The 16,676-nt window shown below is 42.5% G+C and overlaps 2 protein-coding genes across 2 annotated transcripts; one reads left to right on the top strand and one right to left on the bottom strand.

Annotated features, from left to right (window-relative positions):
• Positions 1-165: 165 nt before the first annotated feature.
• LOC106582077 (uncharacterized) lies at positions 166-3,524 on the top strand. Its single transcript, XM_014164804.1, has 3 exons — positions 166-233; positions 380-893; positions 2,591-3,524. The coding sequence occupies exons 2-3, from the start codon at positions 447-449 to the stop codon at positions 3,302-3,304; spliced, it is 1,161 nt and encodes a 386-aa protein (XP_014020279.1). The 5' UTR covers positions 166-233; positions 380-446; the 3' UTR covers positions 3,305-3,524.
• On the bottom strand, positions 3,411-9,235 carry LOC106582072 (potassium/sodium hyperpolarization-activated cyclic nucleotide-gated channel 1). The gene is made up of 10 exons (XM_014164788.1): positions 8,868-9,235; positions 8,435-8,621; positions 7,614-7,718; positions 7,355-7,498; positions 6,990-7,151; positions 6,811-6,904; positions 6,522-6,649; positions 6,213-6,359; positions 4,285-4,522; positions 3,411-3,981 (listed from the first exon to the last, which is right to left on the bottom strand). The coding sequence occupies exons 1-10, from the start codon at positions 9,050-9,052 to the stop codon at positions 3,806-3,808; spliced, it is 1,566 nt and encodes a 521-aa protein (XP_014020263.1). The 5' UTR covers positions 9,053-9,235; the 3' UTR covers positions 3,411-3,805.
• Between the last annotated feature and the right edge of the window lie 7,441 nt (positions 9,236-16,676).

Genomic DNA, 16,676 nt, shown 5'->3' with positions numbered 1-16,676 from the left:
ATAACACACTTCAATATGAACATTTGTAACATTCATGACAAAAAAATGTCTATCCATCTATTAATTTGCAATAAACTCACTTCCTTTACTTATAACCCTCTTTAGCATGAGGAGGATTAATAGAGCTAGGAGGTGGAGGAACCTTATCAGATCGCTGATTATGCTGGAGAGTGTATAAATACTGAGGAAACAGTGAAGGTCACCACAGACCTGACGAAGAAACATTCTGACTGGTGAGTAATGGAGTATAGCAAGTTTATATGTTAATCTGAATAGCATAAGTATTTACAGAAGATTATGGTTGGTAGATATTGGCCTTCTGTATCGACTACATTGGCATATTGGCCTATAATTAGATCTATTTCTCTTGATTCCTCAGCACCAGAATCAGCCAGCTATTTCACAATTAACAGATTTTTAGTAAATAAAACCATTTAGTTGTAGCGATGGCAATGTTCGGCAAGGTGCTGGAGCCGGTGGGCTACATGCAGACCATGAGGACCCTGGTGGAGGGCATCTGTACCTACCTGGGTGGCAGTGCCTCAGCTGAAGAGACAGACCTGGCCAGGAAGAACCTGGACTACATAGACCAGGAGCTGGCTGCTGCAGGGCCGGGCCTGCTGACCGACCAGGAGGTCCATCGGCTGGAGGATGACTTGGCTGTGGTCTATTACCAGCTGGGCGCGGTCGTCAGGGCCCAGTCTGAGTTCACCAAACGGGAGACAGAGGTGTTTCTCCAGTATGTTCAGGAGCACCGGCTGGAGAGGCAGCTGACGGCACTCCACAGCCGACTGATGGGGGTGTCGGTCCTGACAGACCAGCCGACCCTGCTGGAAGAGCTGGTCCAGAGCCGCAAGCCCAAACGCTGGGAGATGAGGGAGTTCTGTGTCAAGGTCAGTGGGGGTCAGGGAGTGGTCAGCCATCAACACACAATGCCCAACAGGCAACAGAGGTCATCATGTTACATTCTACATTTCTCTAACCAATTAATGTGTAAATCACATTCTTTGGTTTACCAAAATTATCCATGAAGTTCAAAGAACAAAATTGCTTGCCTGGGCACCATGTCTTATCTGACTGTCAGACTAAAAAAGTTTGTAAATAGACATGAAGCTAATGCTTTTCTACACTCTTAGAAAAAAGGGTTCCAAAAGGGTTCTTCAGCTGTCCCCATAGGATAACCCTTTTTGGTTCCAGGTAGAACACTTTTTGGTTCCAGGTAGGACTATTTTGGGTTCCATGTAGAACCCTCTGTGTAAAGGGTTCAAAATGGAACTGAAGAGTTCTACCTAGAACCAAAAAGTGTTATTTAAAGAGTTATCCTATGGGGACAGCCAAAGAACCCTTTTAGGTTCTAGATGGCACCTTTTTTTCTAAGAGTGTAGCCTACTTCCAGATCTGGCACTCAGCCAAATTATTTTACCCCTAAACATTTTACACTAAAATAGTCAAGGTTACTGGTTGTATGTTTATTCAAAATAGATAGTGATAATTGTAATGCAGTTGCATATACAAAGTTCACCCCTATTTTTTCCAACACTTGGTACGTCACACTGAAAAATGTATTCCTCTGCTAGTGAGCAGAAAATGTATGTGGAGAGACAACCTTATTTCACCTTGCGAGAAATACAAACACATCTGTTATGTTAACCTTGGATAACTTATCAGTCACAAACATTGCAGCAGAATGTATGAGACTGATTAAATAAAAGCTATTTTGGGCACTGTGTGATCTTGAAGGATCGTCCCAGCCCCTGCTGTTGAAGCAGATTTTTTCAATCATATACATTACCGTGAATATTGATGAGTGAGAAAGTTAGACGCAAAAATATAGTATCCCCCCCTGCTCCCCAGTGTAACCTCCCCTTTTATTGTAATGGTGAAAGGTCTTGGAGGAATGATGTGTGCGTCTAACTTTCTCATTCAACATTATTCACAAATTAATTCAGAATGGTCTGTAATCATGGTAGCATCCACATTAATGTATAAGTGTTTAGAAACATTGTATTCTTCTTTACAATAAAAGTGACAAAACATTATTTACCATTAATTTCTATTGGGCACAAAATAATCTCAAACAAAATAATCAAACTGCAAATGCATCCAACAAATTGAGTCACAAGCTTGAAGTGGTCATTGCGGTCTCTGAATATGGGATCAAACACTTAAAGTAGTGAAAAGTTAATACACAAGTGAATATGTCCCAATATCTTTGGTCCCCTAAAATGGAGCGACTATGTATAAAAAGTGCTGTAATTTCTAAACAGTTCACCCGATATGGATAAAATACCCTCAAATTAAAGCCTGCACTTTAACCTCAGTCAGTGTATGATGTCAAATCCAAAGTGCTAGAGTAGAGAGAAACACAAATGTGTCTCTGTCCCAATACTTTTGGAGCTTACTGTGTATAGCTCTATGCTATGCCTCTCCAAATGCTGATTCTTCAAGATGCAGTCTGTTCAGTAAAGTAGACCACCAGTTATCTAAGGGGGCCAACACTACGATTATTTAATCTCCTGAACATGAGTCATATAGTCATAGCATAGAACTTGGGTTTTGTTATATCAGCCTCTCTTCCTTCCTCTTGCAGGTGAATTTTGTCCTAGGCACGGGTCTGCTGTGCCTCTTCACCCAGGCCTTCCTTACGGGCCGAGATCAGGCCCTGCTGATGAAGACCTGGTCTGAGCGCATGGGTTCCCTCTACAGGAAGATGAAGACAACTGGGGGTCGCTGTTCGGGCTACTTCCTACAGCAGGCAGAGGAGGACGTGCGTCAGCAGCTGCAGGAGGCCATGCAAAGCCGTTCAGCTCCCGAGGAGGCGGCAGCCGGCATCCTAAAGACCCTGGAGAAGAACTACGACTGGCTGCGCTGGGCCGTCATGGTGCACCCTGCCATGGGGCCCTTGGAGGAGGATGGGGGGGAGGGCCGGGAGAACACACTACAGCCCAACCACTTCTTGTCCGTGTCATCTGAGGCACCATGCCCTCATGTGGTGGCCTGCTACCGTGACACGCCCACCTCGCTGGACAAGAGCCACATCCATCAGCTGATCGTGGACCTGGAGTGGAAGATCCCCAACCCCCCTCCAGAGGTGTACGCCGCCATCGAGGAGGACCCAGGGAAGGCCCGACGCTACCTGGCCTCTCGCATGCTGAAGAAGCTGCAGGAGGGGCTGGGCTCAGCGGTGGCCGTCCATGTGGTGCCGGGCAAGATGGAGATGAAGTGTAACTTCCCCCAAGCCTCCTACTACCTGTACGAGTACAAACATAGGCTGGCCTCGGGCACCTTGTGTGTGTTTGGATAAGAGAGTGGGGGGGCTGGCTAGTCATGCAGGCTTAGGTTCAGCTGCTGCATCTGCTGGGGCTGGGCACACATGAATGAATACACTACTTAAAAAAAACCTCCAGATGTTCAGTCAACTGAAACTATGTTTCCCTTTTTATTTCAGCTGTTTCATAACCAAATAGACCTTGTTTTATGTAACTGACATTTCTTCACAATAAACGATTAGAAAAACAAAACAACTATTTTAATCATTGCCTGTCCTGAAATACACTCTCAGTTAATGCAACAATATAGTGTGGCGTTTTGGATCCACCCAGATCTAGAGTATAACTATTAGTAATCCAGACTATGGATTGTATGATGCACAGCTAAACATGTATATGTGGATTTGCTAAATTTGAACAAATAAATATTCATAAAATCTTTATACATAAAGTATAATACAATTTTAGACCAGTCTACACAGTACCAAGTCTGAGCTACACTATACATAAGTGGTCACATAAATGGGCGCACTGCACTAGAGATGTATCACATCTTCCTTGTCCTGTTGTGCAAACTTTTCCATGTCCCTCCTTATGTCAGGGAAGCTCTGTAGAACCCTCTGGAAGCGGTCTGAAGACAGGGAGAAGAGCTGGCATGTGGTCAGAGCTCGCACCGTGGCCAAGCGCTTTCCTTTGGTCATAAGGCAGGTCTCTGTAAACCAGTAAGGCACAGAACACCATATACATTTATTAAAATGCATATCAGATATGCCCACGGTTCCTTGTCATATCCTGCATAGTCCCAGGGATGTAATCAGCACAACCATGTAGAACAGGAGAATAAGAATAACTTGTGTTGGGGGTTGGGTCTTTTTCAATTATGTAAGAAATGGATGAGGTATGACTATCAGAATTTCAAGATTACCCAATCTCTTGTGTGATGGCCTGAATAGAATGATGGTCTGAACAAATGAATGAATGATGCTGAAATGAGCTACTCGAATGTGAGCCTGACCTCCAAAGTAGTCGCCGTCAGCCAGCTCCTGCGGGAAGGAGTCTGCTTCCACCAGGACCTGGCCGTGCTCGATGAAGAACATGCGGTCGCCGGGCGCGTTCTGGTGGAAGATGACATCATCCTCCTGGAAGACCTCGTGCTGAAACTGGAGGAGGACGGTGTTCAGGAAGTTGACATCTCGGTTCTGGAACATGGGTACGTTGTTCAGCAGGCTCGAACACATCACCGTCAGAATCTCCTGTATAACACACACACACACAAAGCTTTTCTTCAGATTGTTTCATAATAAAGTTGCACAACTAGACAGACAGATTCCACTATTAAACACAGCTGTCATAACCTAAGGAAATCACAGGTAAGTAGAATGTAGTTATGTACTTCATGTAGTTACGTACTTATACTTTCACCGAACAAAAATATAAACACAACATGCATCAAGATTTTACTAAGTTACAGTTCATATAAGGTAATCAGTCAATTGAAATAAATAAATAAGGCCCTAATCAATGGATTTCTCATGACTGGGAATACAGATATGCATCAGTTGATCACAGATAACTTAAAGAAAAGGTAGGGGCGTGGTTCAGAAAACCAGTCCGTATCTGGTGTGACCACCATTTGCCTCATGCAGCACGACATCTCCTTCTCATAGAGTTGATCAGGCTGTTGATTGTGGCCTGTGGAATGTTGTCCTACTCCTCTTCAATGGCTGTGTGAAGTTGCTGGATATTGGTGGGAACTGGAACACACTGTGGTACGCGGCGATCCAGAGCATCTCAAACATGCTCAATGGTTGACGTCTGGTGAGTATGCAGGCCATGGAAGAACTGGGAAATGTTTTAGCTTCCAGGAATTGTGTACAGATCCTTGCGATATGGGGCTGTGCATTATCATGCTGAAACATGAAGTGATGGTGGCGGATGAATGGCATGACAATGGGCCTCAGGATGCATTCAAATTGCCATTGATAAAATGAAATTGTGTTCGTTGTCCGTAGCTTATGCCTGCCCATACCATAACCCCACCACCACGGGGCACTCTATTCACAACGTTGACATCAGCAAACCGCTCGCCCACACTACGCCATACACGTTGTCTGACATCTTCCCAGGTACAGTTGAAACTGGGATTAATCCATGAAGAGCACACTTCTCCAGCGTGTCTGTAGCCATCGAAGGGGAGAATATGCCCACTGAAGTCCCTTACAACACCGATCTGCAGTTAGGTCAAGACCCTGATGAGGACGATGAGCAGGACGATGTGCTTCCCTGAGACGGTTTCTGACAGTTTGTGCAGAAATTCTTTGGTTGTGCAAATCCACAGTTTCATCAGCTGTCTGGGTGGCTGGTCTCAGACGATCCCGCAGGTGAAGAAGCCGGATGTGGAGATCAAGGGCTGGCGTGGTTACAAGTGGTCTGTGGTTGTGAGGCCGTTGGAAGTACTGCCAAATTATCTAAAACAACGTTGGAGGCGACTTATGGTAGAGAAATTAATATTACATTATCTGGAAACAGCTCTGGTGGACATTCCTGGAGTCAGCATGTCAATTGCACACTCCCTCAACTTGAGACATCTGTGGCATTGTGTTGTGCGACAAAACTGTACATTTTACAGTGGCCTATTATTGTCCCCAGCACAACGTACACATGTGTAACGATCATGCTGTTTAATCATTTTGTACAAATATGTGTACAAAATTTGAGAGAAATACATTTTTTGTGCATATGGAACATTTCCGAGACTTTTATTTCAGCTCATGAAACATGGGACCAACACTTTACGTGTTGCGTTTATATTTTTGTTCAGTGTATATTTTTTACATTTGTACATTATTATATAAGGTCTGCGTAATGTAAAGTGGGACCTAAAGACACAGTGAATACAGAGAAGTTGTATAAAATAGAATAGAATATGACCGACTGAAGTACCTCTCTCAAAGCTGAGGAGACTGAAATTAGAAAGTTCTTCTCATCAAACCATCTCCCCCCATAGCGGGCTCCGTAGTACTTGTTGATGCGAAGCCGAAGGTCATTAGGAAGCTTCAAGAAGGTCATGTAGTCGTCTAGATGATTCATCTGTGAATTATCAGGCATTATGGCCTTTGAATGACATGCCATTACAGTCAAAGTGACATCAATAGAGATCCTTGCTTATGTGATCAAATTTGAACCGGAGTCATCTGTGTTAGCTTTATGAGCTAAAGCCTAGGCATTAAATCTCCATTACACTTAGAATACCTTGTTCTTGTAGGCCTTTGCTGCTTGGTCTACGTTGGTTATTATGGCAGCAGCATTGGCCACCAGTACAGTGTACATTAGAGCCCCAGACAGCATACTGGTCATGACCACCCACAGCTCCACCTCATCTAGGGAGCAGAAAACCCAGTACACACAAATACAGTGTAATACTTGGCTATTAAACTCCACGCACTCCAGTCTTGGAGTAGCATCAGTCTAATATATGAGTACGTATGAAAGACAATCTATTGTGAGAACAGAATATCACCAGATTAGGAACAGTCCTTACTTGTTGGTGACTCCGTGGAGCCATAGGATATTTGGATCATATGAGAGAGAGCCCGAAACACTCCAAAGGAATACTTCTCACCAACCGTGGCATTCTGGAAAATACCACATTGTTTATATAGGGTGAATTAACCCTTGAAATGCAGCTGAGACCTACATTTTAGTAGATGTGGGGCTTACCATCAGTTTCTCTCGTCTGACCCAGCAGTCTGATGGGAACTCCTCCAGCATTGGGACAAAGTACTGGATACAGCCGTTCCAGTGGCACAGCAGGAACATCATCATAAACAAAGACAGTATGCGGAAGAACAGCTGAACATACTCCAAGTTGGCATTTGAAACCTATCGAGAAAGAAACAAAGGCAAATTATTAAACATGATGCCACCAAAAATATTGATTGGACTGCAAAGATAATCTAGATGTGTATGTGTATGCCAATCAAAAGCACTACCCCTGTACATGTTTGTATTGCTTCTTGGCCAAATGTATTTGTAGTACAAGGTTTGACTTTGTGGGGATGTGCAGCATACATATCAGAACTTACCTTCTCAACTTCATTGAAGAAGCGGACAAGCCTGGAGACTCTGAGGAGCCTGACGAGGCTGATGATTCGGACAAACATGAGAATCCGGACCATTCTACTGGCTTTGGAACCTGAGGTGGAGGTGTCACTGTGGGATTGTAACTCCTGTCACAATAAAAATAAAAATACACATACATATTTTAATTCCATGACCTTATATTAGACTGGAACTACTGTATAACAGCGTGATGCTGGAACAGTTGTAGTAATTTATCATTACCGCAATTAATAATATGTAGCCAATTGGGAATGCTGCAATCACATCTGGTATGAACCAACTCTTTAGGTAAATCACACTGATCTTTTTGATATCCAGGATAGCCACCTGTGGAATTGAATAACAGACAGTAGATGTTCAGGTGATTGATATTAATGATTGGCAGCATGCTTCAGACAAATGAATCATTCAACCATTCAATGGAAGCTAAATGTTTTGGGATTCTGGCCAAAATGAAACGAGACAGTGATGCCATCCAGAATGTACGTCATAAGCTATTAATAGAGAAGTGCATTAATATAAACTTGACAGGGTAGTCAATTGGCCAAACTTTCACATTAATATTTTACACCAACTTGGCCTGAAACTGAAACAGCATAAAGCACTAACTAGTTCTTGATCAGCCCCCTTATTTGCCCATCTCCTTTTTATCAAATAACAATGATCAACAGCCATGTTTCATTATGTTTCATCATCTGTGCACTTCAGGACATATTTACTAAGCATCTTGGTCCTAGGTAAAGTTTGTGCCTGTTATTTTCATGAGAGAATTTAAGATAAAAGGAAACCTAATCTATAAATAGTTATCTGTAAATGAATCTACTTCTCAGAATCTTTATCTTCCAAATTTTGAAAATTCCCTCTTGCAAGTAACAGCTGCAGGCTTAGCACATGCGACAGTGGTTCAGTTAATCTGGCCCCTTCTGTGTATTGAACCTAATACACATAGGACAAATTGGGATTGCATGCTCGTGGAAGGGGATTATAAAACTATCACAGATTGGGACTGGTCTGAAAATACAGTAAAGTCAGAGCCACGTTACCTCACTGTCCTCAGAGATGATACCCATTCGAAAATTCAGAGCCACATCCATCAGAAACAAAGTGTCTGAGAAGACATTGAAACCTTCCCAGCCCACTCCACTGTACCCGTCTAAGAAAGCTATCTCCATGGGGATCCCAATCAAATTCAGGAATGTGATGGCAACCATACACATGATGTAGTAACTCCTACAAGACACAATAACAAAGGGTTTGCATATTAAAGACATGCAGACACGCAGTTCTTAGAAACACTGTTAGAAACACCCTTTAGTGTTCTCTTTGGCATATACCTAAGCTCTTTGCTGTCTTTGCAAACTTTGCTGTGTTGTGCTTTGACAGGCAAACAAAATGCCAAGACATCCAAGGTCTAACTTGTTGTTCTAGGACAGACAAAATGCCAAGGCAGCACAAACAGTAGTTAGAGAAGAATACCTTATGGGGCTGAATGGGTGGATGACCCAGACTCCACTCTGCAGCTGGCGTATACATTCCTTCTCCACAGCGATCTCGCTACCGTACACAGATAGAGATTGCCTGTTCAGCTGAGGCAGAAAGACACCTCTCCAACCACAGTTGCTGGCTGTGCGTCTGCCGACAGGGGCTTGGGAGTTCTCCATCCCAGAAGGAGCACACGGTTCCTCTGTTTAGCCGACCGCGCTGGCCATCCTTCCCTGGGCTGCTGAAGAGTCGCGTCTAACTCTGTCTTTTTGGTCACAGGGTAATTTTCCATCACAGCTCCTGTGGCCGGAGCTTATTGAGGTGGGAGGAGAGTGGATGCCAGACCTCTCTCTCTCCCTCCCTCCCTCCCTCCCTCCCTCCATGGGAAACATATGTTTATATTGCCAAAGCAAGTGAAATAGATAAACAAAAGTGAAATATATGTATTTTTTTACAGTAAACATTACACTTACAAAAGTTCCAAAATAATACAATTATTTAAAATGTCATATTGTCTATATGCAGTGTTGTAATGAAGTACAAATAGTTCAAGTACAAAAAGGGAATATAAATAAATATTGGTTGTATTTACAATGGTGTTTGTTCTTCAGTGGTTGCCCTTTTCTTCTGGCAACAGGTCACACATCTTGCTGCTGTGATTGCACACTGTGGTATTTCACTCAATAGCTATGGGAGTCAAAAACATTGGATTTGTTTTCAAATTATTTGTGGGTCTGTTCTCTCTCTCTCTCTCTCTCTCTCTCTCTCTCACATTAATACTAAATACAATAGCTGGTTTTGAATATCACAATTATTGTCATCTGAACTAGACAACTAGGAGGGCACAGGATGAGAAGTTTAGTAATTTTAACAGTTGACCATTGAATATGAAAAATAACGACTCTCCTTTTGGTCTGATCTGTTACCCACCAGCACCTCCTCCAGTAAGATGTGAATGAGGGAATCGAGTTACACACAAGGGAACTTTATTGCCATACACAGTGTCGGCTCCAGGCATAAGTGACATAAGGAATCATGTAGTAAGCAAAAAAGTGTTAAACAAATTAAAGTACATTTTATATTTGAGATTCTTCAAAGTAGCCATCCTTTGCCTTGATGACAGCTTTGCACACTCTTGGCATTCTGTCAACCAGCTTCGTGAGGTAGTCACCTGGAATGCATTTTTTAACAGGTGTGCCTCAACATTGGCATTAGACACCTATAAATAAAAATGTATATAGCATACAGTGATGGGGTAAAGAACTACATGCAGTTCAACTAGTAATTTAATTACATTTTGCTGTAGCTTGGTGGTAGTTGAACAAAATGTAATTATTGGTAGTGTTTTCAGTAGTTAATTACTTTTTTACCATGTAGTGGTGTATTGGAACTATACATTACTACTTTTTTTAAAAGAACATAAAATATGGGTAAAGTAGGCAAGATTTCCTTTCTTTTTTGGCATCAGACCTGCCTAATTCTTACTTGAAACATAGTTTTTGTGTTTAATAAGCTAAATTACACATCTGACTCCAGAGTGATCTGTTCTTGCAATTTGTAGTCCATGACATTTCAGATATGATAATTTTTCACAAAGAAGTGAACTACTTTTTCAAAGCAACTTTAGTTAAGTCAACTATACTGTATGTTTCTTAATAGGGTAGCTCTAGCTTAACTTCTTCCAGTGTGAAGTAATTGGTAGCTTGGTAAACTATATACCTTCTCTAGGGTAGGGGGCAGTATTTTGACGTCCGGATGAAAGGCATGCCCGTAATAAACTGCCTGCTACTCAGGCTCAGAAGGTAGGATATGTATATCATTAGTAGATTTGGATAGAAAACACTCTGAAGTTTCTAAAACTAACTAATGTTAGCTACAGTGCTTGCCCCATATTTGTGTACTAAGACATTGTTGCTAGCTAAGGTAGCTAATTTACCAGCTGTACCCATTGACTTAGATAGACATCACATCAGTATCTGTCCCATTATGGCGTCTGTGAGAGCAAGGGCAGCGCACGATGTTTCACTGGATGTATAAATCTGAAGCATCCGGTTGGCATTTCTATTCAGCACCAAATATGGTGATTAGAGGAAGGCCAGTGGCCGGCAGTGGGAGAAGATGGAGCGAGACATTCTGCAAATGTTCTCATCTATGAAATATTTGATCTCAATACAGTTCCCAAAACTAGAATCTGTTACGAACAGTGGACTAAGTTTTGTAGACTTTGCCCTTTGCCAAAGTTTAAAAAAATTACATTGTTTAGAGGGAGTGCAAGGGAAAATGTTGTTATTGCACTCGCACACTTCACAGAGAAGACATTCCCTGATGGAAATATGCAAATAACTGCTAAAACCTGCCAATAGGATCTTGCTAGCTAGTGCTTGGCTCATCCTACTTCCTTGCTTGTTCTATACACCATCTTTAATTTGCTCCCATTGGAAAGACAGGCTGTGGTCTATCTTGGGTTAGTTATACAAATGTTTGGCAGCGCAATTGAGGCCATCACCATTTTGAAGTAGTCAATTTTATTATTTTGCTTCTTCTTTGAGTTGGCAAACAAACTGAAAGGGTGCACACTGCCACCTAGAGTGGGTTCTTTGAACAGGTATAAAACCAAGGTCGGCGATTTACTGCCACCTGCAGTTATGGAATGTTTCATAATGTGTTTGGAGTTGTCTTTATATCTAATAGACGATGATAGAGTTTACACGTCCTTTTCTAATTATAATGTGGGAAGGTCAAGATAATGAAAAACTAGCTACCAAATCTATTCATACATTTTTTGGGCGGGATTAGGCCTACTTCTCCTTGCCGTTATCATTCACCTTAAAAACGTATGATGGGGTCCCTGGGTTGCCAGTTTGCCTGGGAGTGGGTCCCTGGGCAAGAAAAGGTTAAAGACCGTTGAAGTATGGGCAGAGAGGAAGAGGTGAGGCAAGAGGGTTGGGTAACTGCATACTTGGAGTGTGTCTGAAAGTGGGCGTTGCAAAAGAAGTGGGTGGATCAACAGCAATGGGTGTAGCATCGGTGGGTGGATCAACAGTGATGAGTGTAACATCAGAGTGGTATAATACAAAGAAAGCTAGATCTACTCAGGCTTTTATAAAGCTAGCCAGCTTCAGTTAGCTTTACATTCCAGCTCAGGCTTCATCCGTACTACAACGGTGGATATTACTTGTCTGCCCCCACTAACTCTAACAGGCTTGTAACTGCGAGTGCAAGTGGCTAGTCAAACGCCAAACTCTTCATTGAGACAATGCTGAAACATCAATACATGGAGGCGAACTAGTGATGGCTCGAGTTTGGAGTGGAGGGAGTACAGGGCTTAGCATGTCTCTCGTTGGGGCTAAAAGAAGATTTTGGCTTGGAAAAGTTTAATATTTTCAGAAGGAGTCGGGTAATTGGTTAAGGGAGGAGGATTGAAGGGAAAGAGAGAGGAGGTTGAAAAGACTGAGGAAGGCAGAGGATGGTTTGAATCTGTTGAAGCTAGCAATAACAAGGGAGAGGGTATGTTGAGCAAGATTGGTGTGAAGTTCAAACAGAGTGAGCCGGACGCCAGTTCGAGTTCTGGAGGTGAAATGGAAGGGCTAGAAGGTGTTGTGAGGAGCTTTGAGCCTTGCATTGATGGGCATCGTTATGATAAAGATGCGTTTAGTCCAGAGATTTATGAAGAGGGTGGAACCATGTCTTCTGGCTCATTCATGGGTGGTTTCAGGTTGGATGGAAAAGATAGTGGGTGCTGTTGTGTCGGTGAAGGTAACCCGAAGTGGACCTGTGATGTTTGTTTGTGTTTCTTCAGATCAGAGGGCGCAGCAACTTGGGGAAAGACCTGTATCTTTCTTTGCGCTTAGATACAGGGCACTGTTAAAGGGAGTGATTTCTGGGGTAGTGTGGAGGTGGAGCAATTGAAAAGGAAGATGCCTGGGGTTTGTGATGCCCACGGGTACAGCCATCGGTGGGCCTTAGAGACCACCCACTTGGCAGCCAGGCCCATCCACTGGGGAGGCAGGCCCAGGAAATCAGAATGAGTTTCGCCCCACAAAAGGGCTTTATTACAGACAGAAATACTCATTAGCACCCCTACCCCCTGTCAGATGATCCCACAGGTGAAGAAACTGGATATGGAGATCAAGGGCTGGCATGGTTACACGTAGTCTGCGGTTGTGAGGCCGGTTGGAAGTACTGCCAAATTCTGTAAAATGATGTTGGAGGCAGCTAACATTATACTCTCTGGCAACAGCTCTGGTGGACATTCTGCAGTCAGCATGTGAATTGCACGTTCCACCAAAACTTGAGACATCTGTGGCATTGTGTTGTGTAACAAAACTGCACATTTTAAAGTGGCCTTTTATTGTCCCCAGCACAAGGAGCACCTGTGTAATGATCATGCTGTTTAATCAGCTTCTTGATATGCCACACCTGTCAGGTGATTATCTTGGTAAAGGAGAAATGCTCACTTTTAGGGATGTAAACAAATTTAGAGAGCATTGATATATAATGCATGCTCCACTCTCAAGTTGAATTTGAACTTGTTGACTGATGCTCTTGCAGTGGCTGCTAGGAAGGGAGCAGCAACAGACCAGAAGACTGCAGCCAAGGCAGCACTGGTCCACACCTGCCCAGTCTGTCGGGTGAGTAGTATTGGTTGATACGGTATGTGCCTTTAGGTTCCTCTCCATGTGTAGGCTATTATACTGGGCCCAGTTTCTCGATAGTCACGGAACTTAGGCTTACAAGTGTTTTAACATGCATCTTTCCTACAATAGCAAAAGATGTAACATGCGTTTTCCAAAACACCATGCAGAGAGAACATTTGCTAAGTGCATCGTTGAGGCATGTGTCGATACTGATATGATCAAAAGAAAGGCAGCGCTGCTCTTGAATCAGCTTTCTCCATTATAATCTTACCTTAAAATTTGAATTATTCCACAATACTGACGATGGATCAGCTCCTAGAACAATATATTATCAACTACGGCTGCAAATATTGAGGCAGCTTATTCTGATGCTTAGGTTACTGAGTATGCCAAGCATTAGGAACACCATCCTCATATTGAGTTGCACCTCCCCTTTTGCACTCAGAACAGCCTCAAGTCGTCGGGGCATGGACTCTACAAGGTGTCGAAAGGGTTCCACAGGGATGCTGGCCCATGTTGACTCCATTGCTTCCCACAGTTGTGTCAAATTTGCAGGATGTACTTTTGGTGGTTGACCATTCTTGATACACGTGGGAAACTGTTGAGTGTGAAAAACCCAGCAGTCTTGCAGTTCTTGACACAAACCGGTGAGCCTGGCACCTACTACTGTATCATACCCCGTTCAAAGACAGTTAAATATGTTGTTTCTTTTGTATGTGTGCCATTCACCATCTGAATGGCACACATATACAATCCATGTCTCAAGGCTTAAAAATCCTTATTTAACCTGTATCCTCACCTTCATCTACAGTGATTGAAGTGGATTTAATAAGTGACATCAATAAGGGATCCTAGCGTTCACCTGGTCTGTCTACGTCATAGAAAGAGTTCCTAATGTTTTGCACACTCAGTGTATCTCTTGCTAGTTATCTGACGGTAAAGGTGTCAGCTAGAGATGACGTGCAGGAGCTTGCAGGGATTTGTAGACTTGCATAATGTCTACTTTGATAATAATTAGCACTTTTTGAATCAGAGTAAATAGAGCAGCGTATATTGATAAGTCACCTTGTCCGAGAGAGATTGACACAGTTATCAAAATGTCACACCAGGGAAAGCCTACATGAAACACAGACCTTGTTTGAAGTGGTTTTAAAATCCCCTAGGGAAAAATGAATAGTGAATTTATTTATTTTTTTACATTTGTAATTTAGCAGACTCTCTTATCCAGAGCGATTTACGGTAGTGAGTGCTTACATTTTCATTTTTTTTCATACTGGAACCATTTCTGAGTTTGACCGCTAGGTTTTATGGGTATTATGACACGTCCACTGTGGGGCTCTATTGTTAGTTGTTGGTTAGCTAACTAGTGAATTGTTGCCATATTAGCATTGACATGAAATCAGTCAAAACACCTCAAAACAAGACATGTTATCAAGAACAAGATAAAACTAGCTGAAATGAGCCACTTACGATTCTCCATATGTCAGCTTCTTGTCATTGATACTAGCTATCTGACTGTTCCGAGTCATTTACAAAGCACAGCTTCTGGCCCCATCGATGCGCGTCAATCATTTTCATGATGTTATCAGCCAACCCGTCTATGGTGTGAAATAGGCTGTTAGAAGTACCGTCTTTATCTTATTACGTATCGTTAATGACGTCTTTGGTGTGCTTATCAATACACAAGCACATTTTTTTCCCGCTCATATAAAAATTAATTGTATTAAGTCATACAAGTTTTACAGTGCATGAAGTTTCAAATGTATTCTGTCATTACTAAATGTGTAACGTGATAGGTATTTTAGCATGACAATTTATTTTACACAAAAATCCTTTCATAAATAAAATATTTACAAAGTTGTCTTCCTCAAATGAAGGGGATGATGACGCAGGGAGGGAATTTGATTTAATTGGTCCTCAACCTGCAGCTCATGCCGTGTTCACACGCTAGTCGGAAATAGTAAATTCTGACACGTCCGAGTTGCTAACTGGTTGTAGTTATACACGTGCTGCGTTCAACCAGTTAGCAAGTCGAACATTTGAGTTTCCTATTTCCGACTAGCTTTGTGAACGTGGCATTAGACACCATTCAGGATAAATTGAGTTACCCGTCAGTTAAATTGAGTTACCCCTGAGTTAAACTGCCCCGGTGCAGGTTAGTTCTGAAGGATTCAATGCCATAGAAATGTACCTGGCTTGCAGTTGAACTCACAGTTGACCAAAGTTACCTCACTAACTCCACAAACCTTATTTGTAGTATAGGGCTCTGCTCTCTGTTATTGGTTAAACCGGCCATAGCCTGGAGCACCGTGGTTTAATGTTTACATAGCAGGTTAAGATAACTAACGTAGCAGGTTAGGATAATTAACATGGCAGATTTGGAGAATGAGGTTAAGTTTAGGAAAAGGGTTAGGCTTAGCTAAAAATGCTACAGTTGTCAACAATCGACTCGTTGTGCAGCCCAATCAGCCACGCAAAACGGTCTTGAGCGGCAACACATTTGTCCGATTAGCTGATTTGCTTTCCATACACAGTCTATTGTGTGTATTGGACATTCATATTGCACTCTACAGCGTTATGTTAGGGTTGAACTGGCTATTTGAATGCATAACCTTTATAATATACTGGGGAAGCTATGCTACAATATTAAGTATATGAACTGCGAGTAAATCAACTGAAGACAAGAAGAACTACAACCGGCAACAGGAAGTGCGTCACGACGCTGGGATCAGCCTACACGCCGACGACAGGAGGAGCAAGTTTAAACCACGCTCCTCCTCTCTCGGACAGGCCAGCATTGAGCAGGAACTATCTCTGTTAGAGTATAAAAGAGAGAACAATAGGATGTGTCGCTCTCTTCTCTGTTTTGCCCTGCGAGGTAAAACAGCGAGACCGTATATATACGAACCACACGTATACCACACACGTGTTTGCATTAATTAAAGTACAGCTAAATCAGAAGTTACTATGTGCTGACTATTTTGTTCTGTTACCAGAAACGAACTGTCGCGACATTAACAGTTACCTATGGATTGTGCAGCCATGAAATGGGGTATCAGGACATATATTGTCATTGTTATGCCCTGATATCAGGAGCTTGCGACAAAAAAGTTTAATTAAACAATTTGTGTAAACTCTTGAATTGTGTTCTTTTTGTGTTACTGAG

This window comes from Salmo salar, chromosome ssa21 (assembly GCF_905237065.1).
Source record: "Salmo salar chromosome ssa21, Ssal_v3.1, whole genome shotgun sequence".
Lineage (NCBI taxonomy): Eukaryota > Metazoa > Chordata > Actinopteri > Salmoniformes > Salmonidae > Salmo > Salmo salar.
Note: the sequence above shows the minus strand (reverse complement) of the source record. Positions and strands in the feature narration are given on the sequence as shown.